Here is a 27,057-nt window from a genome sequence, read left to right as displayed (position 1 = left end):
TCTTCCCGCGCAAACCGAGTCACGAAAATGTAATTTAAAAAAGTCAGAGCTACGATTCCTGCAAGATTTATGCATGAGATCTAATATCGATCCAGATCTCGCTAAAAAAAATTCGAATTCATCTCGTTCCCTTTTTAATTCCATTTTGAATGAAACGATGAGAATGAGAAGAACAATTGTGGGAGATTGTAAGAAGAGAGTTACATGAAAAGACATAAAAATAAATGTAATATAAATTCTGTACTCGTGGTATTATATGTATATATCGCCTTTTCTTTATTAAGCCGTCCATCAATTACAGATTTGTGTCATAAGTTGTGTCGAAAGAAATCGTTGAAGGACCAAGCTTGCCGCTTTCGCGATTCAGCGTTAAATAGACAACAAATGTACAACTACGAGCGTGTATCGCACAGCAATTAGACTACGATCGCTAAAATCAATTATTACCCCATGTTCTCGTCCATCTCCTGGATTGTTTCCGAAACGTCATTTGTCGATTTCACGCTCGCCGATAAATCGTAAGTTACACGGGCGATTCGAGCTGCAGCTTTGAATTTTATTGCAGCCCGATGCTTCTCTGTTTTCTTCTTCCACTGAAATGTAAGAGAATTAATAACCCAGGTAGAACATGAAACTCATAATGACATCATTACGTCACTTAAAAATCATTTTAGAAAAATCATAATGATCTCATTTTTTGATATACTTTTGGCAATGTTTTAGTGACTTATTTTTGATATTAAACAATTTCTAGCGAATTCTGTTGGAGAATATATATACTTCGCGTATGAAATCTTAAGAATCAATCATAATAATCATCATTTTTTATATATATTACGCAATTACTTGTTTATTTAATTATTCATGTAAATTTTAATTATATTTAAGCAACATAATCTTTTTAAAATTATATAATGCGATTATTGAACTTAAAAATTTATGATTCTTTTTTTCATGTTTAACTCATTTTTTAATCATTTTTTTAGATAATTTTTAAGTGATAAATAAAGTCATGATGAGTAATGATGTCATTATGAGTTTCATGTTCTACCTGGGAATCTCGTGCACGTGTAAAAATTCATATTTTTCACCTGCCCTAACATTTTAGGTCGCAACGCGCATGCGCACTCCGCTCTTGGCGCGCAAACGTCAGACGCGTTCGAAAATCTACCTGTCAGACGTAACAATGTTCGATTAACCAATCAGAAGCCCTTGCTCTTTTTATCCCGATTGGTTAAGAACTATTCTACCCGCTGACTAGATTTTCGAACGCATCTGGCGCTTGCGCAAAATGAGCGGATTTTCGAACGCAACCTTGCTTTTCCACACGAGGTATCGCGCGAAAGCAGTGTTCTTGAGTTTTGCCTCTATTGTTCATCGACAGTGGGAATGTGAACGCAAAAGCTACTTGCTTTTTACTAAAGTTGATACCAGTCGTCGTAGATACATCGGAGGACAGATATTGTCGTTAAAGAGTAAAGGGGATTTGTTCAATGACATCAGCCAATTTACGCCGGTAACAAATGGGATAGGTATGGATGGTTGATATGCAACATGTGTATAATTTAATATACATGCTTGAAAAACGAAAAATTGTTAAAATAATACGAAATGTTATAAACTATATTAATTTTTATAGGAGAATGAATAGGCTGGAGCTGTCCCGGTAACTACGAGATTGATTATAATTGACTTTTCAAGGACACCATTCGATGAAGAAAAATAGACGGTTATTCTCAAAATACGGAAATATAAGCGATTGAGTCACAAAACGAGGACACTTGACTTCGCTCGGTGACATTTCACGTAAGTTTCCAACAAGATTTACTTCTCCTCAGCTTAAATCTTTGATGAAAAATCGCGCATACTTTTATCGTAATATTAACCTAACTTAAGAAAAAGCGCGTGTAAACATAAACCTTGTTTTTTTATATTTTACGAAAATTTTAAAAGATATACATACATGAAAAAAACTATCAAAGACACAGGTATTCCTTCTCGAAATTTTGATAAAGAAATAATCCATTTTTTTTATAAAAGTGTAGAAATCATGTTCTTAACCTGTTATAACTTGTCACATGAGAGAAAAAAATAATTTATGTCGAATGTAATTTAATAGTATGTAGCAAAAGCTTGAAATGATTTATAAGGCACAAGAATTTGCATTTATAAGAAAACAGAAAATGAAAGATTCTGTTGAAATGTTCTGTTTGAATTATTTCAACGTTTTAAATGCCATGCTGAAATAATTTATTTTTCTGATGTAAAACTGTATTTATATATCTCATAAATATAACATGTATTATTAATTGTAAAAAGTGGACTTAGAAAACAGCTTAGAAAATGAAGTTAATGTACAACAACGTAGAGAATGCATTGCGCATGAATAGCGATTGTACATAAAATTTAATTGTCCAAGTAGTAATGCAAAAAGCATAATCTAGCACATCAATATTTTTTGAATCTATTTTCTTGCTTACCTCTTCGTCTCGAGATGGCACGTTAGCAAGATACTCTTTCATCTCAGGTTTCTTAGGGTCAGCTATGGCCAATACTGATACACAACCATCGACTGTTCCCAAAACAATGCTCTTGCCATCATGTGTACTATCAATAGCACTTAGCTCGGCTTGCACTCTATAATTTGCTATTATTTCGCAGTCTGAAGATCTATAAAATAAATTTTATTTATATATTATTTATATATATTATATTTTATATTTTTTAATCAATTTTATTTTTTTAACAGACTGAAATTATGTATAATTGCAAACAAGATGAGTAATCTTTCAAGGAATCTTTTATAATTTTATAAATTCATAATCTTATTAGATTTTTCTGTTAATTTGCAATACTTGCCTGAAAACTCTAATAGTTTTTCGACCACTGTGATAGTAAAGCACATATTCATCTGTACGATTAAACATTGAAATAACAGTGAATACTCCTTCAGCTACTTTGGATATGTATGTTTTCACGCTTGTGCCCTTCTTTAACTCTATGAGTTCGAGACCACCTCTGACATATAATATATTTAATCACTTAGCATAACAATATGTGTTTTATCTATCACATATTCACACATATTTACATATATTCACACACCTGCTAGGAGCATACAAAGTATATTTGCCATCCTTACTAATATTTCCAGTCCATTTTGGAATTGTGCGTATAATCTTTTTTTTATTAATATCAAGAATTGTACCCTTATCAGAGCCAATAATCCCTATCCATTGTGATTTGTTGGGCATAGGGGTGATACATAAAATATCCTGTTGAGAAAGTTTTCTAACGACATGATTATATTTATAACATTCTTTTGACAAAACTTATATTGTGTTTAAATTTTCATTGCATTTGAAAATTTGACTTGTTCCAAATTATAAAAATAATGAACGAATTATTTATTAATCTGTTACCTTAAATCCAGGTAATTTTATGGGTATTTTACTGATTAATGCTCCTGTTTTAGCACTATAAATTATAATGCAATCTCTATTCCCCTTATCAGCTGCTGGTACCGCCAAAAAAGCATCGTCTGATGTTATCACAACTTGTCGGAAAGGTGTACCAGTATTACTTCTTACAGGATATTCCAAAGAGAATATTGTTCTGCCATCTAATATACATGTAAAATATATTTCTCCACTTTTCTTTTAGAATATTTATGATATGAAAGCATCAATTTTCTCCCTACCAGGAATACTTCTCATAATAAGGGTGGCCGTAGTTCGTACGTTTTCCACTCCCGGAGGATTGTTAGGCCTCGAGATGGCTAAGAACTTTGACGAATTTTCTATCAATGTTAATTGTTTAACATTTGCTTGTTCTTCCTTGAACAGCACTTGCTCTGTAATTCTGTTCCACACGAGAACATTACCTGATTCCGTCGATAGGATATATCTGAAAATAAAGTTGTCGTGCTGATTTTTTTTACATTTTTTTTACACTTATTAATTAGGTGAAATTAACTTACCTACTGTCCTGTGTAATACAAGCATGTGTAACAATTGCCCCCAACGGACTATCGGCTAGCTTTGATATTAATTTGCCTGTTTGCAGATCCCAAATACCCACGCAATCTCTAGTAACCGTGACAGCCAAGTTACCTTCTTCGGCTAAACTATTTTGCAGTAAAAAGGAATCACATACATTCTAATGGATCATAGTGGTTTACTTTGATGCTCAATTAAACGTAGAATTACCTTATCATATCTATCTGCAATTCATGTCTGTCGATGACATGAACTTGCTCGAAAATATTGTTGATGTTCCATACTTTGACACTTCTATCAATACTCGACGTTACAACGCTGTTCCAATTTCCGATGGTCAATGCCTCTAGTTGGATGATTCTTGCAAAATGCGCATCTAGTATCTTTACTAAATCAGATGTCTCGAGCGACCAAACATATAGATTTTTCCTATCAAAGATAATTTGAATCATGTTACTTTGTGTTTTCTCAATTTTTTCTATTTTTTAATCCTGATGAGAGAGAGCTGACAAGAGCAATATTACAGCACACACCTTACACCCGCAACAGCGTAATTCTTAGTGCCGCTGACCATGACAGAATTCGAGCACATCATTCGCGTATTAATGTTCCTCACTCCGTTCGGCAGCATTAATACATGCGCATCGCTTTTGCTTTCCAAGAACCATACGATAAACCCATTTCCAGTTGTAGCTAATAACATTTCCTCCTCTCTGTCCAACTTCAGTTGCAGTAAGTACTCTACATCGTCATTGTACGCTCGTGGCATATCGAAAACCTTTTCCCAGTAAGATGAGGTCTCGTCACTATTGTATTTCACGACTCTGTAATCGTCCTTGCTTGTACACGCGTACAAAATATTTTTGTCCTTCGTCATAACCATGGCACTGAAATAGTTTATTGCTATTATCTCTTTCTTTCCTTGAATATGCTTCAATTCTATCTTTCTACCTGTGAAATTCGAATGGATCCAATGATGTTTTCTTCATATAAGTATGCAAGAGCATACGCGTGTCGTCAAGACTCCCCGACCAGAATATGATTCTGTAGAGATCCAAATTCGTATACTCCACGTCTATAGGAGAATAGAATATAGGAGAATAGAAATGAGGAATACACAAGTAAAAGTATTCACGTAGAACGCGAAATATTTTTTTTTTTTTACCTAAAATTGGCCATTTATTGGAATCTTCGGGATTGCTATAAGTATTGAGCAAATTTCCTCGCAAATCGAATCTGCACCATCCTAATTTCCCGTAAATAAAAGCATATTGATTCATCAAGTGCACGCCATATACCTCATCCTCGTTTGGTAAAGGATTATCAATGACGACAAATTCACTTGTCAAAGTATTCAGAACGACAGTCTATGGGAAATTATGCATCGTGAGGTATTCTTCAACTAATTTAATATTTTTTTAGTGAAATATTCGAAATATTCATGATTTTTAAGTAAATGCAAGATTTTTTAAACTTTATAAGCTTCAAGAAATATGAGTCTTATTTTTTATTTAATTTGAAATCAGAAGTGTTTTATTTCTTTCCTCAACAATTGGTTTCTTAGAGTTAATATATATTAGCTTATTTTACCTGATAATTAGTTGTAAAAGCTGCAGCATATCTGTTATCGGGGCTTAAGACCAATCGTTGCATTATACCTTCCACGCCAGGATTAACATCCCTTGTCATATCGCTAGTACTCAAATCCCAGGTGATAAATTTATTGGATATCGATACTATGTATCGATAATCTGATGTTAAGCAAAATCCGAATACTGCAAACTGATGGCCTTCCAACGAATACTAGAAAGCAGCATCATAATCGAAAAATATTTCATGATGAAGTAAAACATCTATAATTTTATGCACACGTACATACATAGAATCCGAACAATAAATCGCTTTAAAAAGAAATTCTCTGATTGAGAAGAAACATTATTAAATAAATATAATATAATTTACTTTTAACGGTCCACCAGGTGTATGCAGACAGTGATAGAGAGGAAGTAGAGCACAGTTCTTAACGCCGTCTTGATCACATGCTCGAAGTAACATTCTCACATTAACATTTGCGCCAATTTCCGGCAACAATCGACCAATTAATTGAGGCGCAAGCATATCTGGATGATTTCCCAAAATCGCACCACCTAATCTCAGAGCATCAGCGACCAACATTAGTTCTCTGAAAAGATACTCTGGATTATATTAGAAAAACATCAGAAACAAAGATAGCATACAAAAAACAAGTAATTTATATGATATTTAAAAGAATACAAATTTCTAAAAGATTGATATGTCTGAAACAAGAATATTTGAGAAAATTAGAAATATTTTCTCTCACAAACTTTTTTTGCTATCTTACCTCACTAAACTTTGATCGTCAATAAAATTACAGGCATCTTCGAAATCAGAAAGTACAGCTTGCAAGGGGCAAGAGCTGAGCTTAGCGTGCAACCATTCATAATTGAACAAAACATTCTGGAAAAGATCTTTGAAGCGCCGTGCCCTTACTAAATGAAACGGTAATTCGCCAAACTATAATCATGAAAAAAAATTACATGTCTTTGTAGCATTTGTATTTAGCATATTCTTTGAAGTACCTTCCGTAAGTTGTATCTCGAAATAGTCCCTTCCTTTGAGTAAAACGCTAGTGGTTGTTCCGGTACTTTCCTGTCGGCTACACCTTCTTTGTCTGTTAAATTAAATCTAGAAATCATAATGTAAAGTTATTATTATTTAATGTCTTGTTAATCATGAAATTTTCATTGTATTTACCGATGTCTCTGTATCTCGGTATATTTGAAAGGTTTTGGTTTACCGCCTCCCCAAATTCCCAGATAGTAATCCGCAATCATCGAATGAAAATACATCGCCATATTCATATTTTTGAAGTAACGTTCCTTGGCCGTGTCCCTGAATTGCCTGTGATACCAATTCAGGACACTTACACCGTCCGCCTCTCTTTCGCTTAGATAATTGGGCAAATCGTTTCTTATTCTGGTCCACAGTAGAGGTGGAATACGTCTCACCGGTGGCAAATGATATTGATAGACATCATCCAAGACTTTGTCATCCAAGGAAATTAGATCCTCGAGTTCAGATTCTGATAAACCCGACTTAGCGGCCGTAATATAGGCCAAGGCATGGAAGACCAGAATCTTGCCGTGTTGCTTCTCAATTCTTTCGAACAGCATCATTATACTGTCCATCACTGTACTGGCTAAGTGTGTGTCTGCTGGTTTTGTGTAACTACGCCACCTGCAAATCTCTGCAAACACGAGTTTTACGAAAATCGGCAAGGAACACTTTGATATAGCGTTCGCTACTAAACGCCATTGATAATTATTTAGATCTCTCCTGGCTGTTTTCATCCACATTCTGAAAAAGTTATAATAATAAACAAGATGTTTAAAAAATATAAAGGAGTTTGAAGAAGTTAAGGATATATTTTTTTAATTAATTTGATGTCTTCTTTATTAACAATATAATTGTGATAATGAATTTCTTCACCTTATTACATCCATAGCCAGATCTTCACCCAAGGCAGTTACTTCAATGAAACTTTCTTCAGTATCTATCATTCTGCGTAGTAACTGATAATCTCTGGAAATCACTGGATTTGATTCTTCTGCTGCGCATGATAAAATCATCTGAAATATTTATATATTTGATAATGAAATATACATATATGTTATGCTAGAAGAGCTTCTTTCGTATATAAAAACATCCAGTGTCACATTGCATTGGATCTTCTACTTCCAAACAGTATGATTTATTAGAAGTTTCTATCAGCTTGTCACACAATAATTATATTCACGTTTACCTTGCAATTTGATGGTAATCTCGTGGGCAACCATGACAATTTATTGCCCTGTACACCTGTTAATTGATCAACACTATCCAAAAACAACAGAATGGGTTGTTCGGTGGTAGCTAAAGTCAACAAATATTTAAAGTAAGCTGTAAGCGGTACCAGATCATCAGGAATCTCTTCAAACGATAATCCATAATTGTAGGAGATCTGAAAAGAGTGATAGAATTGTTTCTCAATGTTGTCATTTAAAAAAAAATTGTAGAATGAAGAATTGTCATGTAGAAACGAAGAATTTAAACAACATACAAAACACTCACTTGTTGACAGATTGAAATCAATGTGGGAGTAAGTGCACTGCTATCGGGGGTAGTGCCAAGGAAACGAATTATACTGATTGGCTTTCTGTCGCTGAGCCAGATACTACTTGTCAAACCAGCACTTTTCGCTAACAAAGAAGTCTTGCCGCATCCACCTTCTCCATACAATACTAATGGCTTATCGCTGTTGCCTAACATGTGATTTTTTATTCTTTCTAAAGTATCTTCACGTCCATAAAATACCTGTAACAAGTAGATACTGAATGATCCACAAAAAATCAGAATCAAAAACAATATATAAGAACTTAAAAATTTAAATGCATGAAAAATATCTCTTTTATTAATAATTTTTTTAAATAATCTTAATGAAGACAATCATATTTTTTCGCCCCAAAAAAGAGCAATTTTTTTCATTTTTTTTTTTCTCTTTAATTTTGTTTTTTAATTTTATGTAACAGATAACTTTTAAGAAAAGATCGTTTCTTACATTAATTTAATATTTGACATTTATTAGTTACATTAAATCTTTTGTAAACTCTTACCTTTACAGAATTATTGCAAGCATGTAGGTGTTGCAAAATTTCAGTTATTATTTGTCCTTGTGCAGAACTGTCTTCTTTTCTCATGGCACGATCTACGAGCTTCACTATGTTTCTGTAGAAGTGAGTTATAAAATGCTGAAGATACTCACTATGAGTCTCAGGATCTAAACCTTCTCTTCCAATCCATTCCACCGTATATCTATATAACGTTCTCCATATAATTGAAGTATTTGTTAATGGAATTGTTTATATTTTGTATATTACCTCTGTAAATTTGTACTCTCGATTTTATTCGGTAATCGCTCATCTCTGAGGTCAGCCAATAATTTAGAGGCTTCATTGTCCAAACTTCTATTAGCTATATCCAAGAACAAATTTGCCTTCCTCAGATTTTGAAGATTAATGTTATTTATATATCGTACATACGCCAGGCAATGGTTTTTCGTATTTTTAACATTTAGCACACCATTAATTACTTCCCGTTCGGTCACTGTTTGAAAATTAATTTTTTTTATGATTCCATTACAATAAAAAATATCTCGGCCTAATATCATTCTAATATCCCAATAATAATTTTATTGTGAAATAGAAAATTGATTTTCATATTATATTTGAAATGTAATATGTTAGTATTTCAAAAATTATGTTGAAAATTGTTTCCATGAAAATTGTTATATTTTTCATTTTGACAATTGATATTAAGGAGAGTTATTTTTTTTCTCATACGTTAATTTGTACGAGGTCTGTAAATAAAGTAATGAGACTTTTTCGAGATGAACTTTTATTTATAATTTAACTATAATTTAACTATAATTTAACTCTGTCTCCTTCAAAATAATTCCCTTGGGAAGCCACGCAGTGCCTGAGACATTGTTTCCAGTCTTTATAGCAGTGCTGGAACTCAGAAACCCGAATGGTCTTCAACTGGTCGATTACAGCCGCTTTTACGTTTTCGGTCCTATCAAAGTGATGTCCTTTAAGATGAGTTTTCAATCTCAGGAAGAGAAAGAAGTCACAGGGACTCAGGTCAGGCGAATACAGGGGCAGGGGGACAAATGTTTTTCTGTGCTTTAGATTATGGAATTTTTGGCTCAGGCGCTGTGTGACTTCCCAAGGGAATTATTTTGAAGGAGACAGAGTTAAATTATAGTTAAATTATAAATAAAAGTTCACACACACACATACACACACACACACATCTCGGAAAAGTCTCATTACTTTATTTACAGACCTCGTATGTATTAGATCTATTTTACATACCAGACATGAAATAATTGTGCATCGTATCCTTGTCAAACTTTCCAGTATTATACAAAGATTGCGCGCCTTTTCTGAATAACTTTTGCATTTTGCACATAGTATCCCACCAGATCGCTTGATCTTCTTGTTGCAACTTAGGTATTCTCTTGAAGATATACAAATTAACAAAAATATATAAACGTAAAAAGGATAATTAGATAGATAAGAATAATTAATCTGATACATGTTAGGCGAACATGATTATTGTAATGATAATTGAAAGTTGTTTACTTTATTGTTAAAGTTTTTAAGAATAGATGAAATCGGTTGTAATATGCTCGTAGGTGGCACAGCATTGCTATCCTTCTTGTACCATCTATCCAGAACACTAACGTCCATCCCTTGACTATCCAATTCTGTTCTCAACATTTCCAATTCCGAACTAAGAACATAAGTCGGTATAGGACGGTATCCATATTTTTGTCCAAGGAATACCTGTGCAAGAAAATATATATTTAATTATATTTGTTTCTTGCAAGAATCCTAAGTTTAAAATATTTAGATATTTAGATATTTAATTCTTCATTCTTTAATTTTATTATGATTCTGAAATTATATAGCATATTAAAGTCTATTCCATGATTGTCGAGATATAAATTTATCGAACACTTTTAAAATTTTTGACAAATCAAACAAATTATCACTTAAGGGCAATACTTTATTTACTTACAACAAAATTAGGTCCCATAGACAATCTCTGACAGTTTTCTATTTCTCTCATGCACAGCTCTGTAGTCATGTGATCGTCAGTGGCTTCATCACGTACACCCCATCTCATATCAACTACCTGTGGAAGAAAATTTAACCATCATGTAATATAAATTTTGATTTCTCTATTTTAATAATATAACATTTTAATTTATATTAACAGTGAAGTATATGAGAAGAATTATTTATAATTATTTAAACAAAACAATAATTTATGCAAACGCAGCTATCATTAATTAGTCATATGTAACAAATTGTATAACATATGGTCTCAATACTCAGTTGTTAAGTTGTAGCTATGTTTCTATCAAGGATCAACATCAAAAGACTTAATTATATATGTAACCGGTACCTGGTACTGTGAAAATCAATTTTCTTGTGGGGATACATGACTCATGTTTTACTATATACACATTAGTCGGTTAAGCATTTATCTATGTGTTACATTATCTTTAAAATCTTACCTGAAATTCTAAACCGTGTTTTTCCCTACAATAGTCCTTGATTTTAGGATAACATTGAGCCATTAAAGTATTTCTTTCCATTGTTGTGTCTAAAATATATGTATTATTATTTTATAATTTGACGCCTATTTTATTATGTTTTTTTTATATCGTTGATATTAAATTAAATTTTTTAATATTTTTATTTTACTGTTTCTTATCGTGATTATTAATAATTTACCAGTAAAGGTCGAACTTGTAAATATCCGCACAATTTTCGAACTAACGGGTGGTAAGGACTTTAAAGATCCTGAGAAAATTGAATCGATTGTCGTTTCGTCCATTTTTTGTTTTTTAATACACCTTTTTTCTCTTTAATTCTCAGTTGAAAATTTAAAGCAGTCGAGAGCTCGCATCTTATCACTTGCAACAATATCAATAAACTGAGACCAGAGCGTTGTCAATGTCTTATATATCTATAATAAGAATATAGTATCTTGAGCTATACAGAGGCAGTAACACATTTTGTTTGAAAATGTTTTATTTTGTAGAATTCTCTCTTATATTATTTATCTGCCATAATTTATACGATATTATTATACATAATTACATCCCTTGAAAATTATACAAAAAATATTTTCTTTTTACAATTATATGTAATACTGTATGTGTGAATATGAAAGGTTTTTAGCAAGATGGTTGCTAAGGCTTGTTTATACAGTATAACGAATTCATTGATTTTAAAACACATATATATTTCTTTAGATAATTTAGCATTTGTATAAAAAATATACAATATGTGCTACATTAGATAAATTATTAAACACTTAAAAATTAATACATTTGATAGTAAAATGTACATATTATTTATGATTTCTAAGTCTTAGATATCTAAGAATTAAAAGAATATGAAGATAAACGTTATAGCAATTCATGTCTTAACTTTAAGTGTTACTGTACATTTCTGTATGTATTATATATATGTATGATTTCTTCGTATACAGATTTTCTATATATAATGAACTGTTTATAGTGCTTACCAAGGATCTATCATAATATTCAAAATGGCATCTGATCCAGTGACACAAATGAACAAATATCGTTCATACGTGACTATGCTGGGTGATCCAGTTTCAAAGGACGAGCTAAAACTGAAGGCAGCCCAAGAATTATCAGAAAATTTTGAGGTACTGAAACAAGCCATCTTATTAAAAATTATCTAGTCATAATATTTTTTAATTAATCTTTGTTGAGGAAAGTATAATACATATTTAAAAATTAATTTATGCAGATCATTATGTGTTCGACGCAATATCCGGCATTTCTCGATCATATGATGAAAATCTTTCTAAAGATATTGCAAGAAGGAGAGCCACATTTCATATCGGAATACAATATTCAACAAGTCAGAAAGTTGATTCTAGAAATGATACACAGATTACCGAGTAATGAATACTTACGTCCATATGTCAGGCAAATCTTGACTCTCATGTCCAAATTGTTAGAAACAGATAATGAAGAAAATGTTTTAGTATGTTTACGTATCATTATTGAACTTCATAAACAATATAAGCCGACATTTAATCCAGAAGTGAGTAATGTCTTTTTTCTTTTATTCGTAATTCAAATCTCTAAAATAATAATTTCAACGTTTTTTTTTTCTTTTGTTAGATACAATATTTTTTGCAATTTGTTAAGTCTGTGTATAGTGAATTACCAAAGAATTTATCAAAAATATTTGAACCACGTCCTGCTCTACGAGTGAAAGATTTGTCAGAGATCAACATAGAAGCTCTTTTGAAAGAAACTTTCACAATTACAGCGATCCAAAGTGAAAAGAAAGCAGCCGATGGTACTATCGTGACAGTAAGTATATTCTATTTATTTTAATAAGATTTTATATAAAGAATAATTACGTAACATTTATAGAAATGAAAAAAAGTAAAAATTAAAATATATTATACTGTTTTCAGTACAATTTGATCCCGAAAGCAGTGTTATCCCTCAAAGTGCTTCAAGAATTGCCGATAATTGTGGTGTTAATGAATCAATTATATAAACAGAATGTGCATCAGGACGTATCGGATTTTGTCCCAATCGTGATAACAACTATATCGCTTCAGCCGAGTCCTCAACATCGAGCATCTCCTGGATTTAATAAGGAGGTTTTTGTAGATTTCATGGGTGCTCAAGTTAAGACATTATCGTTTCTTGCATATGTCATAAGAGTGTATCAGGACGTAATATCTCAAAATAGCTCGATGTTGGTCAAAGGCATTCTAGGTTTGTTTACTCTCTGTCCCATGGAAGTAGCGCACTTGCGCAAAGAATTAGTGATCGCATCTCGTCATATCCTAGCAACAGAGTTACGAAATCAATTTATCCCGCACATGGAAATCTTCTTCAACGAAGATATTTTCATCGGTCATGGTTGGACGGCACATGAGGCTCTAAGACCATTAGCTTATTCTACGCTTGCTGATTTAGTTCATCATGTTAGATTACAATTACCTCTCAGTGATGTGTCTAGAGCAGTACATCTGTACGGCAAGAATCTTCTTGATCAGACTTTGCCTACGGCAGTTCAAATGGTATCTTGCAAACTATTGATGAATCTAGTAGACACAGTTAGACAGAGATCAGATGCAGAAAACAGTACTCAAGGACGAGAATTATTAATGCGTATACTGTTGGTATTTGTTTTGAAATTTAAGACCATTGCTAAGATCTACATTCCGATTCTACGAAATAAAGCGAAACAGTTACGGCCTGCTCCAGTAGATAATACAGCTGAGGATGCAGCAAAACCATGTATCGATGTGAACGAAGAAAAAGAGCCACCAAAATCAAAGTTTGGTTTTCCGACTTCACAGGCGATGAGTTATAATGTAGCGGACTATAGAAATCTCGTGAAAAGTCTCGTGCATGGTGCCAAAGCTATAACATCTAATTGCATCAGTAGAACGAGTGACGTAACTCATCAGCCCAATCAACTTCAACCGAAAGAGACTTTGATTTACATACAGCTCGTTAAATGGGCATTACCAGCTTTAGATATCTACACGATAGGTCCACCCGTAATCGGTCCAGCTGTACAACCAGGTAGACCGGGACAATCTCAAATACGAACAAGAGAGGAAAAAGAGGTGTTGGAGCTCTTCGGTAACGTGTTCACGCAAATGAGTCCTCAAACATTTCAAGAGATATTTTCTATGACTATAGACTACATAGTCGAGAGAATCTTCAAGAATTGTGCTTTGCAAATAATCGGAAGTGCCTTTTTATCCAGTCATACAATCTCATCGACCTTTGCTACTATATTGGTGGAATATTTATTAGAGCGAATGAGCGATATGGGTTCCAATGTGGAACGTAGTAACTTGTACTTAAGATTGTTTAAACTCGTTTTTGGGAGTGTTTCGCTTTTTCCATCCGAAAACGAGCAAATGCTACGACCACACTTAAATTTAATCGTTAATCGCGCTATGGAACTCGCCATGTCGGCAAAAGAACCATACAATTATTTTTTATTGTTGCGCGCATTATTTAGATCTATTGGCGGCGGATCTCACGATTTATTATATCAAGAATTTTTACCATTACTTCCTAATATGTTAGAAGGACTAAACAGATTGCAATCTGGTCTACACCGACAGCATATGAAAGATCTCTTTGTAGAATTATGTTTAACTGTACCAGTGCGTCTCAGTTCGCTTCTCCCATATCTTCCGATGTTAATGGACCCTCTTGTTTCGGCTCTCAATGGAAGTTATTGTTTGGTAAGCCAAGGTCTTCGTACTCTGGAGCTCTGTGTCGATAATTTACAGCCTGATTTTTTATATGAGCACATACAACCAATCCGTGCGGAATTGATGCAAGCTTTATGGAGAACGTTGCAAAATTCTACCGATCAAGCTCACGTAGCCTTTCGAGTTCTTGGAAAATTTGGCGGTGGAAATCGGAGAATGATGATCGAGCCTCAGAAGTTAGAATATAATGATCGCGAAACTAGTTCGCCTAACGTGATAGTTTACTTCGAGGGAGCTTCTCAACCCATCGATTTCCCGATGGAAAAAGTGATCGAAGCTGCATATAATGCATTGAAATCCAGTACAGATCTGTTTTACCGAAAACAATCCTGGGAAGTCATATACTGCTATTTAGCAGCATCTTTAAGATTGGACGACACTGCTCATCTATGGCACAAATTGTTTGCGCATCCAAGTTTTAAAGAGGGCGAAATACCGCATCAACAGGAGCCTTATTATAAGTGCCCCGATATCGTAGCGCGAAACGTTCAACAAACTGCGCTGACCGGTATGTTTATCGCTGCGGAGATCAAGGATTTACGACCGTCAGTACTCGGTACTGTCGTTTCTGTTGTAAGACACTACACCATGATTGCCATAGCGCAACAAGCAGGTCTCTTCAATTGGACGGAACGAGAAGTTCGTAAAGATACGCAAGGACAGGACCCACTTGTGCTAATCGACGCTCTTGCTGTTATAATGGCTCACGATGAGAAAGAATTATATAAAGCGGGATATCTGACACTTGTGTTAATATTAGAAACGGCGACGAATATTCTAGGTTCCAAAGAACGGGCCTGCCAATTGCCTCTCATGGAATATCTGGCAGAGAAAATGTGCTCGTTGTGTTACGAGCGCGCCTGGTATGCCAAATTTGGCGGTTGCATAGCGATCAAATTTCTGTTTGAGCGAATGGCCACTAAATGGGTTCTTAATCATTTATTTGTTTTTCTCAAGGCTCTCGTATTCGTGATGATGGATCTAACCGATGAGGTTTCTAATGGTGCTATTGACATGGCAAAGGACAATTTGGAAAAGATGCTGCGAGTTTGTGTTAATCCTGGTATTCAAGAAGGCAACGCAGAATTAATAGAAGCACAAAATAAGAGCTTATATGAAGTCACCCGCGAGTTAGTCAAACAGGTAACGTCACCGCACACGATTGTCCGAGAACAAGCCATGGCCTCGTTGCGTCAGTTGGCCGAAATACAAAATAAATCGGTAACAGAAGTAATGGAACCACACAAGGAAGTTTTAGCAGATATGATGCCGCCCAAGAAGCATCTTTTAAAACATCAACCTGCTAATGCACAAATTGGCTTAATGGATGGTAATACATTTTGTACTACTTTGAATCCACGTCTTTTCACCATCGATTTGAGTATATTTGAGCACAAGGTGTTTTTTAATGAACTGTTAAATCTTTGCGAATCAGATGAAGCTAATTTCAGTAAATTAGCTTGTTACAAATCAATTTCAAATCTGATGCCCCTGCGGAAATCTGCATTGCGAGCGCTCGCGGCCTGTCATTACATCGTTGGTTGTCGGGAGAGAATATTCTCTGTTCTTTATAAAACTCTAGAAAAATCCAACGCCGAACTGCAGGAGGCGGCTTATGAATGTATGAAAATGTTCATTGCCGGTTTTCAGATCGATATGGAATCAGTTCACGCAATAATGCGACCAATGCTGTTAACACTAGGTGATCACAGGAATCTCAGCTTAAATTGTGTTAGAAGATTATTATATTTAACGCAACTGTTTCCGAGTACCTTTAGCGTTACCTTATGTGAACAACTATTGGCACATTTGAAGAAATTGCTGGAAAATCTGATTCAATCCCAGAAGAATACGTCAAAACCCACGGGTATATCAAAATCCGGAGAAAACGAGCAAAAGATCACCACAATTATAGGAATATTTCATGAAGTCCCAACGGCATCTCCCAAATTCATCGACGTGCTTTGTAAACTTGTGCTGCAAACTGAGAAATCATTACTAGTCGAGGTATCCAGTCCTTTCAGGGTACCTTTGATGAAATTCCTTTTACGTTATCCGACAGAAACGTTAAATCTGTTCTTACATGATAACAATATCAAGGACCAACAGTGGAGCAGGTATCTGGAATATCTTATTAGACACAAGGATGCTAAACCGTTTCGTGATATTTTACACAACAGTACATCGCGACTCGTCACAATGTTACTCGCACATTCGCAAACGAATTCTAACTTGACTCACATGGAAAAAAGCGAATTGCAATATCGAGCGATTAAAATCATCGGCATACTTATCAAATTCGACGAACAGTGGCTATCTACACAGAATCAATTGGTGGGAGCATTAAAACAGATTTGGTGCAATGACGATTATCAGGCATTACACAAGAAAGTCGAGAGCGTCGAATACTGTCACTGGAAGGAGCCGAAGCATATCGTTAAAATTTTATTGCATTATTTCCGACATCAACCAAATGATATTGATTTGCTATTCCAATTGCTACGAGCCACTTGCACCCGTTTCGTACCTGATTTTCAATTTCTCAGAGATTTTCTAGAAAATACGGTAGCACAAGAATATACAGTCGAATGGAAGCGAAGTGCTTTCTTCCGTTTCGTTGAACACTTCCCTACGAATAATATGTCGCAAGAATTGAAAGCCAATGTTTTGCAGCTGATCATTATTCCGTGTTTTGCGATAAGCTTTGAAAGAGGCGAGGGCACTAAACTAGTCGGAGGTGCACCTATGCCTTATCAAGACAATCCGGAAAATGTAGTATCGGTATTTATCAGCAAGATCATCGATCCAGACAATCCGTTCGGTTCTGCTGATTGTGTCCGCATTTCTTTATTGCAATTCTCTTGTCTTTTAGTAGAGCAAGCATCGCAACACATTCACGATGTGACCAATAAGAGGCAAGGTAATAAGTTACGTCGTTTGATGACATTTGCCTGGCCTTGCTTGTTAGGCAAGAATTGCGTAGATCCGACAACTAGATATCATGGTCATCTTCTTCTTAGTCACATAATAGCTAAATTTGCTATCCATAAGCGCATAGTCTTGCAAGTGTTTCATAGTTTATTGAAAGCGCATGCCGTTGACGCGCGTAACGTTGTGCGACAGGCGCTAGAAATATTAACACCAGCAATGCCTGTGCGGATGGAGGACGGTAATACTATGTTGACACACTGGACGAAGAAGATTATCGTGGAAGAAGGGCACTCCATGCAACAATTATTCCATATTTTACAGTTAGTCGTGAGACATTATAAAGTTTATTATCCAGTCAGGCATCATTTGGTTCAACATATAGTGAATTCGATTCAACGTATGGGATTCAGTCCCACTGCCACGATCGAACATAGGAGATTAGCCGTTGAGCTTGCAGAGGTTATTATAAAATGGGAATTGTATAGAATCAAGGAAGAAGCTGAGGCTGCGGAATCAAATAGTAATAAAGTGATCGTGCAATCATCGGGTTTAAATAAACGGCCGATCACCGAAGACCCGTCAGGAAAGCGCATGAGCTCTCAGACAACACCATCCGGTAACAGTCCTGTACCTCTCATTTTACCCAGAATGGAACCAGGATCCGTAAAACCTATCGAGAGGGCTCATGCTGACGCGGTTCTAAATTTTCTGCTTCGCTTGGCGTGTCAAGTAAACGATGTAACGACGATTCATGGTAATCCAGGCGAGCAACTTTCTAGACGCTGCGTTTCTCTATTAAAAATGGCTCTGAAACCTGATGTATGGGTCGCCGAACAATGCGATCTCAAACTAGCTTGGCTCGATAAGGTTCTCGCTAGTGTAGACAGCAATCAACCCAACTATGGTAATATCAGCACAGCATTGGAAGTACTGACATTTTTGTTAGGTGTGATGAAGCGTGACCAAATACTTGCAAGCTTTAAACCATTGCAACGCGGGATAGGTGCTTGCATTGCCAACAACAATACTAAAATCATACGTTTGGTGCATGGCTTGCTTTCACGACTGATGACAATTTTTCCGGCTGAATCGACTTCCTCGAACGTATCTTCTAAATACGAGGAGTTGGACACACTATATTCAACCGTAGGTAGATTTATAACGGAAGGACTGGCCACTTATGAAAAGACTCCGACAGCCGTACCTAGTTCGCTATTTGGCACGCTCATGATGCTTAAAGCTGCCTGCACAAATAATCCTAATTACATTGATCGAATGATAACGCCGTTTATGAAAGTATTACACAGAATGACCAAGGAGCACTTACATACACAGCAAAATGAAGCCAATCCCGTAACAAGCGAATTACTGATTCTCAGTCTTGATTTAGTGAAAAATCGAGTGGGAGTAATGGGCGTCGATATGCGTAAGTCGTTTATAGGCACAATTCTAGTCGGTTTGATTGAAAAGACGCAAGACGCCAAGGTAATGAAAGCTATTACGAAGATATTGGAGGAATGGATGAAAAATAAGACCACCATTGCGATCAATCAGGCGCCCAGTTTACGCGAAAAATCTATATTATTGATAAAAATGATGCAGTATGTCGAGAAATGCTTTCCCGAAGATTCAGAATTGAATAAACAGTTCTTGGAACTAATTAATTATGTTTATCGCGATGAGAGCTTGAAATTAACAGAATTAACGTCAAAATTGGAATCGGCCTTTCTGGCCGGTCTACGCTGCGGGCAACCACAAGTAAGGGCGAAATTCTTCGAGGTGTTTGATGGATCGATGAAGAAACTTTTACCTGATCGTATCTTATACATCATCGTCAGCCAGAACTGGGAAAATATAGGACCCCATTATTGGATCAAACAATGCATCGAGCTGCTACTGGCCACTGTCAATCCGGCGACTCAAGTACAAATGACCAATGAGGACCTTTTGCTGCCCAGCATTACGTCCATCATGCACGGAGGTATGGAAAAAGATAGCGAGGAACAAACGCTCTTTGTCTGTCAGCTCGATCAGGCTGGTGAAGAATCGCAAGACATTGAAATGACCGACAAAGACATCAAAGAAATATTCCTTGAAATGGATGCTTGGATGTCTAATTTGTCCGTCTCGGAATCTGCGAATAGTGCCACTGCTGCCGCCGAGGAAATCACCGAAAAACTCGATCTTTTAGAAATGATTACCAAGCAAATACGTTTTATGGAGAATGCAAAGAAGATTAGAACGGAACAGTTGCTGCTGGCGACCGCGCAGCTATGTCACATGGACACGAGTCTAGCGGAACGCGTTTGGTTAGACATGTTTCCACGAATATGGAATATCCTGGATGAGGTTTATCTTAAAGCCGTGATGGCGGAGGTACCGCCGTTTGTCGCTAGCGGAGCGCATGTCATTCAAAAGGACTGCCATCCGAGTGCGCTCGGCACCTTCTTAGAGGCACTAGCGCACTGCGATCCACCAGTGGCTATAGCACCACCGGTAATGAAATATCTAGGCAAATCGCACAATGTTTGGCACCGAATAACATTGAGTTTAGAGCAGATGGCCTCCGAAATGGCAACAGATATTAATTTAGTCGGTAATCAAATGAAGATCAAATGCGAACCCGATTCGTGTCGCGTACCCGACGAAATCGAACAGACCGAATATCTTGGCCCTTATTATGAAGTAGTAGATATGCTTTCGTTAATGTATTCGTTGCTCTGCGAAGAAGATATGTGGTCGGGTCTTTGGCAAAAGAGACCAGCGCACTATAAGGAAACCCTGCATGCAATTGCGCTGGAACAACAAGGATTCTTCGAACAGGCTCAAGGAGCATACGAAGTGTGCATGAGCAAATACCGGCAGGACTTTGCGACAGGCTCTGCACCCTATCTTCTCAATCAGGAGGTACTTCTCTGGGAAAGTCATTGGGAACGCACCGCGAAAGAATTGAATCAGTGGGAGATTTTGTTAGAATTGGGTAGTAACGGTTATAAGAATCCCTTCCTCGTTCTAGAGAGTGCATGGCGTATTCCCAATTGGCCCGTAATGAAGGAGATTCTTACGCAAGTGGAGCATAATTGCCCAAAAGAAATGTCCTGGAAGGTATAAACCGATCTAACAATCTTTTTATTTATAAAAAATATATAAATGTTTCATTTCTTTTTATTGATTTCTATACTCTTAGCTCTGTAATACACTTTTTACACTTATGAATGTATTTTTTAATACTAAAAGAAAATACTTCGACAAATTATATATTTTAATTTTTGTAGATTAATTTGTATCGTGGATTCTTAACTTTATGCAACAGCGAGGAACAGCATCTTAGTATTGTGGAGCGTTATGTTGAATCAGCATCAAATTCCTGTATGCGCGAATGGCGTCGACTTCCTCACATTGTTAGCCATGTCCATCAACCGCTGCTGCAAGCGGCTCAACAAATAATGGAACTCCAGGAAGCGATGCAAATCCATCAAGGACTTTTACATGGCAGGAATACTTCGCTACACGATATGAAAGCCATTGTTAAGACTTGGCGAAATCGATTACCTGTGATAGCTGATGATCTCAGTCACTGGTCAGATATTTTTACATGGCGACAACATCATTACACCTTTATTTCCAATCACTATGATACTCAACAGGATCAAACTACCAATCATTCATTACTTGGCGTGCACGCCTCTATGCAAGCTATTATTCACTTTGGTAAAATTGCAAGAAAACAAAATCTTTATGGCGTATGTTTGGATTCATTGGCAAAGATCTATTCAACGCCTACAAGTGTACCTATGATAGATTGTTTCCAAAAAATTCGACAACAGGTGAAATGTTATCTGCAGATGGCCACCATGGGTGGACAGACCGAGTTGCAAGAGGGTTTAGATATGCTCGAATCGACGAATATGAGCTTCTTTACTAAAGAAATGATTGCAGAATTGTGTGCATGGAAAGGTTTACTGCAGTCACAACTCGGCCGCTCAGATGAGGCTAACAAAAACTTTTCCGCGGCAGTTCAATTGCATGACACTCTAGTCAAAGCATGGTCCTTATGGGGCGATTATCTCGAACATATTTTCATACGTGACGCACGTCAAATAAGCATTGGTATAAGTGCACTTGTTTGCTATCTGCATGCTTGCCGTCATCAAAATGAATCTAAATCCAGGAAGTATATTGCTAAAATTCTTTGGCTACTCACATATGATGACGACAAATCGTCTTTAATGGAGACCGTAGATAAGTATGCTGTTGGTGTGCCAGCAATACAATGGTTACCTTGGGTACCGCAACTAATGATGTATTTGGTGCGTCACGAGGATAATATAATATTAAATTTGCTAAGTCAAGTAGGTCGCATGTTTCCGCAAGCGGTCTATTTTTCTATAAGGACGCTCTATTTGACACTGAAGATAGAACAGAGAGAGAGATATAAGAGTGGTGAACTGGCAGCAGGAAAGAGCCAAGATGGCGTGGAAGATCGAGGTCTTTCTGCAGGTAATGTACCACCGCAACAAGGAGTTTCTGTGGAAACAAGTCATATCACAGCACCTATGGCCCGGGCTACTCCACCCATGTGGAGATGTTCAAAGATTATGCATTTGCAAAGAGATATACATCCAACTGTTCTATCTAGTTTGGAGGGTATAGTTGATCAGGTTGGTTTTTTTTTTAAATGAATTATAGTGTAAAATATACATAAAAAAGATCATATAGTAAAAATAAGAAATAGTTTATAATGAAAATAGAGGTTTTTATTTTTATTTTATTGATTAATATTTTGATTTATATCTTTATATAAATTTTTTCTTTATTAAAGAATACATTCAAAATTTATTCAAGCATTTTGGAAAAATTTGTGTGTATATGTATGGCAGCAAATTAAATTTTTTCGTAATTAAATATAATTAACACTGGTGTAAATTTATTCTTATTAAAATATTTCAGATTTAAAAATTTCTTTCTCATACAAAAGAAACAATTTATATTTTAGATGGTATGGTTCCGTGAAACATGGTATGAAGAAGTTTTAAGACAATTGAGGCAAGGTCTCGCAAAATGTTACGCTATAGCATTCGAGAACCGTGGAGCTGTTAGTGAAGCGACAATAACTCCGCATACTCTCAACTTTGTAAAGAAACTTGTATCGACTTTTGGTATTGGAATTGGTAAATTTACATTTGCTTTCTCTATCATTATAAAACGAAGATTAGGAAAAGAAACAACTTTTCTAAAATGTATACTTTATGATTTGTAGAAAATATCTCGTCCTCGCAAAATATGAGCAATTCGTTTAGTTCGGCAGGATCAGAATCTTTGGCACGTAGAGCCGAAGCGACTGTACAAGATCCCGTTTTTCACGAGATGAAAGGTCAATTTACTAGTGACTTTGACTTTAGCGTACCTGGTGCCAGGTTACTACATAATCTCATCAGCAAATTAAAGAAGTGGATAAAGATTCTCGAAGAAAAAACGAAGCAATTGCCAAAGTAATATTTAGATTTTAATAATCTTGCATAATATATATGCATATATGCACGATTTATTGAAATAACGATTCAAATTGATATGTTTTTTCACAGGTCTTTCTTAATTGAAGAAAAATGTCGTTTCTTGAGTAATTTTAGCTTGAAAACTGCGGAAGTTGAGTTGCCTGGTGAATTTTTAATACCTAGGGTAAGAAAAATATATAAAAGTCAAATTCTACTAATTCTTTTATTCTTAATTAACAATGATATAAGTTCGCGCGAACAAACATTCTTATTCTATATATGTGCCATAAAAATATAAATTGAAATCGAAGGAAATATGGAGAATAAAATATGGAGAATTTGCTTAATCAGGATTGACTTAAAATTAGAGATTGAATATATAAATATAATAAATATAATAAATATAATATATTTGTCATTTTTTATATTCATGTTTTTGTTTATAATAATGTTTATAATAAATATATTATTGATAAACTTTAGAGATCAAACTGAAAAATTCTTACTTTGTTAATCTTTCTTAATCTTTCTAAATCTTAATTTTTTCAGCATTCACATTATTCGGTAAAGATAGCTAGATTTATGCCACGTGTCGAAGTCGTTCAACGACACAACACAGCCGCTAGGAGATTACGGATTCGAGGTCATAACGGTCGACTTTACCCTTATTTAGTAGTGAACGATGCCGGTTTAGGAGACGCCAGGCGCGAAGAACGCCTGTTACAACTACTGCGAATGTTGAATCATTATTTGACCAAACAGAAAGAAACATCGCGAAGATTCTTACACTTCACAGTACCACGGCTTGTTGCCGTTTCACCTCAAATGAGACTCGTTGAAGACAATCCGGCAGCCATTTCTCTTTTGGACATTTACAAACAAAGCTGTGCTAAGCTGGGAATGGAGCACGATGCGCCCATCGCTAGATATTATGAGAAATTAGCCGCCGTACAAGCACGAGGCACGCAAGCCAGTCATCAAGTCCTGCGAGATATTCTGAAAGAAGTGCAATCTTCAATGGTTGCGAAAACTATGCTCAAAGATTGGGCCATAAAGACATTCCCTGGCGCCACCGATTATTGGACATTTAGAAAAATGGTAAATATTAAAACACTAATGATTTAAAACTTAAATATATCACAAGTTCTTCTTTGATTAAATTTGAATTAATTTTGTATTGTATAAAGATATACGCATATTTTTTTAAATAAATCTAGAAATAAACTGTATAAATTATTTGAGTCATTATGTCTTTTATGTTATAATTCTATCGTATTTTTTAATACAATAATTTAAAAGATTTAATTTTTTGTTTTATTCATTTGATGTGATGTTTATTTTCTGTAAAAATAAAAACTTAAAGAATGCTTTCTTTTCTTTTTACAAGAATTTTTCATAATTATGAATAATGCAAAAAAAAGAGAGAAAAAAAATATATATTTGAGTTACAAAAAGAAATAAAAGAAATAATCGTATCAAAAGAATTTAGCTATCGATATAAGATGATAAATATTGTGCATTATATACATGTTTATCTCTTTATTTTCAGTTCACGTTACAATTATCTCTGACTTGCTTTGCCGAGTACGTGCTTCACTTAACGCGGCTTAATCCCGATATGATGTACGTGCATCAGGATTCCGGTCTGATAAATATTGCATATTTCAAGTTTGACATTGACGACACTTCCGGAGAGTTAGATGCGAACAGACCGGTACCCTTTCGCCTGACACCCAATATCCTCGAATTTCTTACGACTACAGGTACAGTTATATATAATCTTCTCATTGTGGTGCGATGAGAAATATCTGAATATATAAATACCGTCTTTTATATATTCAGATGCATTTTTATGTACTTGTATTTATAAAGCGAATACTTTCACTGTTTTTGTAAATTCAGTAGTATGAAAGTAATTATCAAATTAGGGCTCGAGTACGCTTTAATTCACAATTAATTTGTACAGGAATTTGCGGACCATTGACTGCCAGCGCAATTGCTACAGCGCGTTGTTTGGTTCAGCCCACGTTCCAACTGCAAGCGATACTTCGAGCGATTTTGCGAGACGAGGTGATCGCGGATCATAAACAGCAGGAGGATGCCGAGGGTACGTCACAAGCACCGACCGATTTGAAGGGCGAGCTTTTGATAACAATGGTGACCCGTGCAGTTACTGCGATCGTCACAAGACTGAATTCCCTCGCAAATTTCGATGGTATCGACAGTAAAGTCAGTACGTTAGTTGCTGCCGCCAATAGTCACGATAATCTTTGCAGAATGGATCCCTCATGGCATCCTTGGTTATAAAATCGAGTACGTCCGACCTTAAAAGAATTCGTACTGCCAATGAGTAAAAAGAAACGATTGTTGTCACTTTTGTTTTATTTTTTAATTATTTCACAATACTATCCTTCGCTTCTGAATTGAAAAGTTATTACAAAATGGGGGAAAAATAAAGATACAATTGAAGATAAAAAATATTATTTATAGTTAATATATACATATATATATGTATTATTGGATGACATGTACAGCATGATAAGACAAAACTGTAAATTGCAAATTTTATATACTTCAATAATCTCTTCTTAGCGTGTATATTTATTACATTATCCATGGATCCGTTTTTTTAGAGGTATAATATTTCAGTGTAATATAAAATCTTTTTTCCAATTTCTTTTTAGCATATTGTATAAGCTTTATATTTTAAATAATAATTTGTATAGAGATAGTAAAAATAATTATTTTGAGGGAGAGAGACGAAAAATAAATCTAATGCATATAATTTTTATTTATTATAACCATTGACATCTGAATCAAATATCAATGATTATAACTAACTTGGACATTTGAAATATATGATATTGTAAAGATTTTTCAAAAAGAATAAATGCGTTGTTTTTAAACATATTTACAGTTTCTGTAAAGATTTTCTACACATATCACATATCAAAATGGGGAAGATAAAAGTATATAAATTTGAAAGTTCTACAAGAGAAGCTTGCCAAAAAATGTATACCTAAATATAGATTTTTGACGATTTTTAAACTTAGTAAGCATTATATTACATATTAAATAGCGTTAAAATTTTAATAATAATAGAGCAATAATCATATTAATGCTTACATATTTATTTATAAAAATATAACTTATTATATTTTAAGTATAACTTGATGAATTAAATGAACTGAATATAACATAATATGAATTTCATAACAATTTTAAGTGTATATATATTACATATTATTGCATTACATTTTTGAATTATCACAATTAGAAATTTTAATAAGGATTTATTTTCTTTCCTAACTAGATATATAATTGTTTCGCATAATTTACATGCAACTAAACATTATGAATAAAAGATCTACAATAAAAATATATGATAAGTCTGTAAATGACTATTTTACATTTGATTTCACATTTTGATAGATCTTACAAATTATATAGACTTATCACATTTTTGAAGTGCTCTAACGTGTATTACAAACATTTTCTAGAAATACTCTCCATTGATATGCAAAATAGTTTATATAAATTATATAATACACACATATTATCACATACATAGACAAAGGAATTTCTCAGATGCTTAATGCAAACATATCACATAGTTGTTCTGCTATGTTAGCAATAAATAGAATTAATAAGTCCAGAAAAAATGATATATATATATATATATATATATATATATATATACA

General features: G+C 34.8%; 2 protein-coding genes across 4 annotated transcripts; one reads left to right on the top strand and one right to left on the bottom strand.

Annotated features, from left to right (window-relative positions):
- Window positions 1-116: 116 nt before the first annotated feature.
- LOC105256299 (NACHT and WD repeat domain-containing protein 2) lies at window positions 117-11,465 on the bottom strand. The gene is made up of 26 exons (XM_020029073.2): window positions 11,363-11,465; window positions 11,143-11,231; window positions 10,641-10,757; window positions 10,202-10,405; window positions 9,932-10,076; window positions 8,936-9,161; window positions 8,672-8,870; window positions 8,130-8,372; window positions 7,822-8,019; window positions 7,509-7,648; window positions 6,774-7,376; window positions 6,599-6,704; window positions 6,361-6,533; window positions 5,961-6,180; window positions 5,589-5,801; window positions 5,164-5,365; window positions 4,950-5,073; window positions 4,532-4,885; window positions 4,209-4,427; window positions 3,980-4,126; window positions 3,701-3,906; window positions 3,423-3,622; window positions 3,106-3,275; window positions 2,860-3,018; window positions 2,481-2,670; window positions 117-593 (listed from the first exon to the last, which is right to left on the bottom strand). The coding sequence occupies exons 1-26, from the start codon at window positions 11,463-11,465 to the stop codon at window positions 444-446; spliced, it is 5,100 nt and encodes a 1,699-aa protein (XP_019884632.1). The 3' UTR covers window positions 117-443.
- On the top strand, window positions 1,310-26,079 carry LOC105256300 (transformation/transcription domain-associated protein). Of its 3 annotated transcripts, XM_011266103.3 has the most exons (13): window positions 1,310-1,532; window positions 1,640-1,806; window positions 12,155-12,308; window positions 12,413-12,712; window positions 12,793-12,987; window positions 13,095-20,966; window positions 21,137-22,522; window positions 22,858-23,032; window positions 23,122-23,353; window positions 23,447-23,540; window positions 23,906-24,454; window positions 24,906-25,119; window positions 25,323-26,079. In XM_011266103.3, the coding sequence occupies exons 3-13, from the start codon at window positions 12,186-12,188 to the stop codon at window positions 25,661-25,663; spliced, it is 11,481 nt and encodes a 3,826-aa protein (XP_011264405.1). In that variant the 5' UTR covers window positions 1,310-1,532; window positions 1,640-1,806; window positions 12,155-12,185; the 3' UTR covers window positions 25,664-26,079. The 3 variants fall into 3 exon arrangements, with proteins under 3 accessions (XP_011264405.1, XP_011264402.1, XP_011264403.1); XM_011266100.3 differs by lacking the exons at window positions 1,310-1,532; window positions 1,640-1,806 and adding an exon at window positions 6,447-6,520; XM_011266101.3 differs by lacking the exons at window positions 1,310-1,532; window positions 1,640-1,806 and adding an exon at window positions 10,716-10,782.
- The last annotated feature ends 978 nt before the right edge of the window (window positions 26,080-27,057 follow it).

Source organism: Camponotus floridanus, unplaced genomic scaffold (assembly GCF_003227725.1).
Source record: "Camponotus floridanus strain SB8 unplaced genomic scaffold, Cflo_v7.5 scaffold3, whole genome shotgun sequence".
Taxonomy (NCBI): Eukaryota; Metazoa; Arthropoda; class Insecta; order Hymenoptera; family Formicidae; genus Camponotus; species Camponotus floridanus.
Note: the sequence above shows the minus strand (reverse complement) of the source record. Positions and strands in the feature narration are given on the sequence as shown.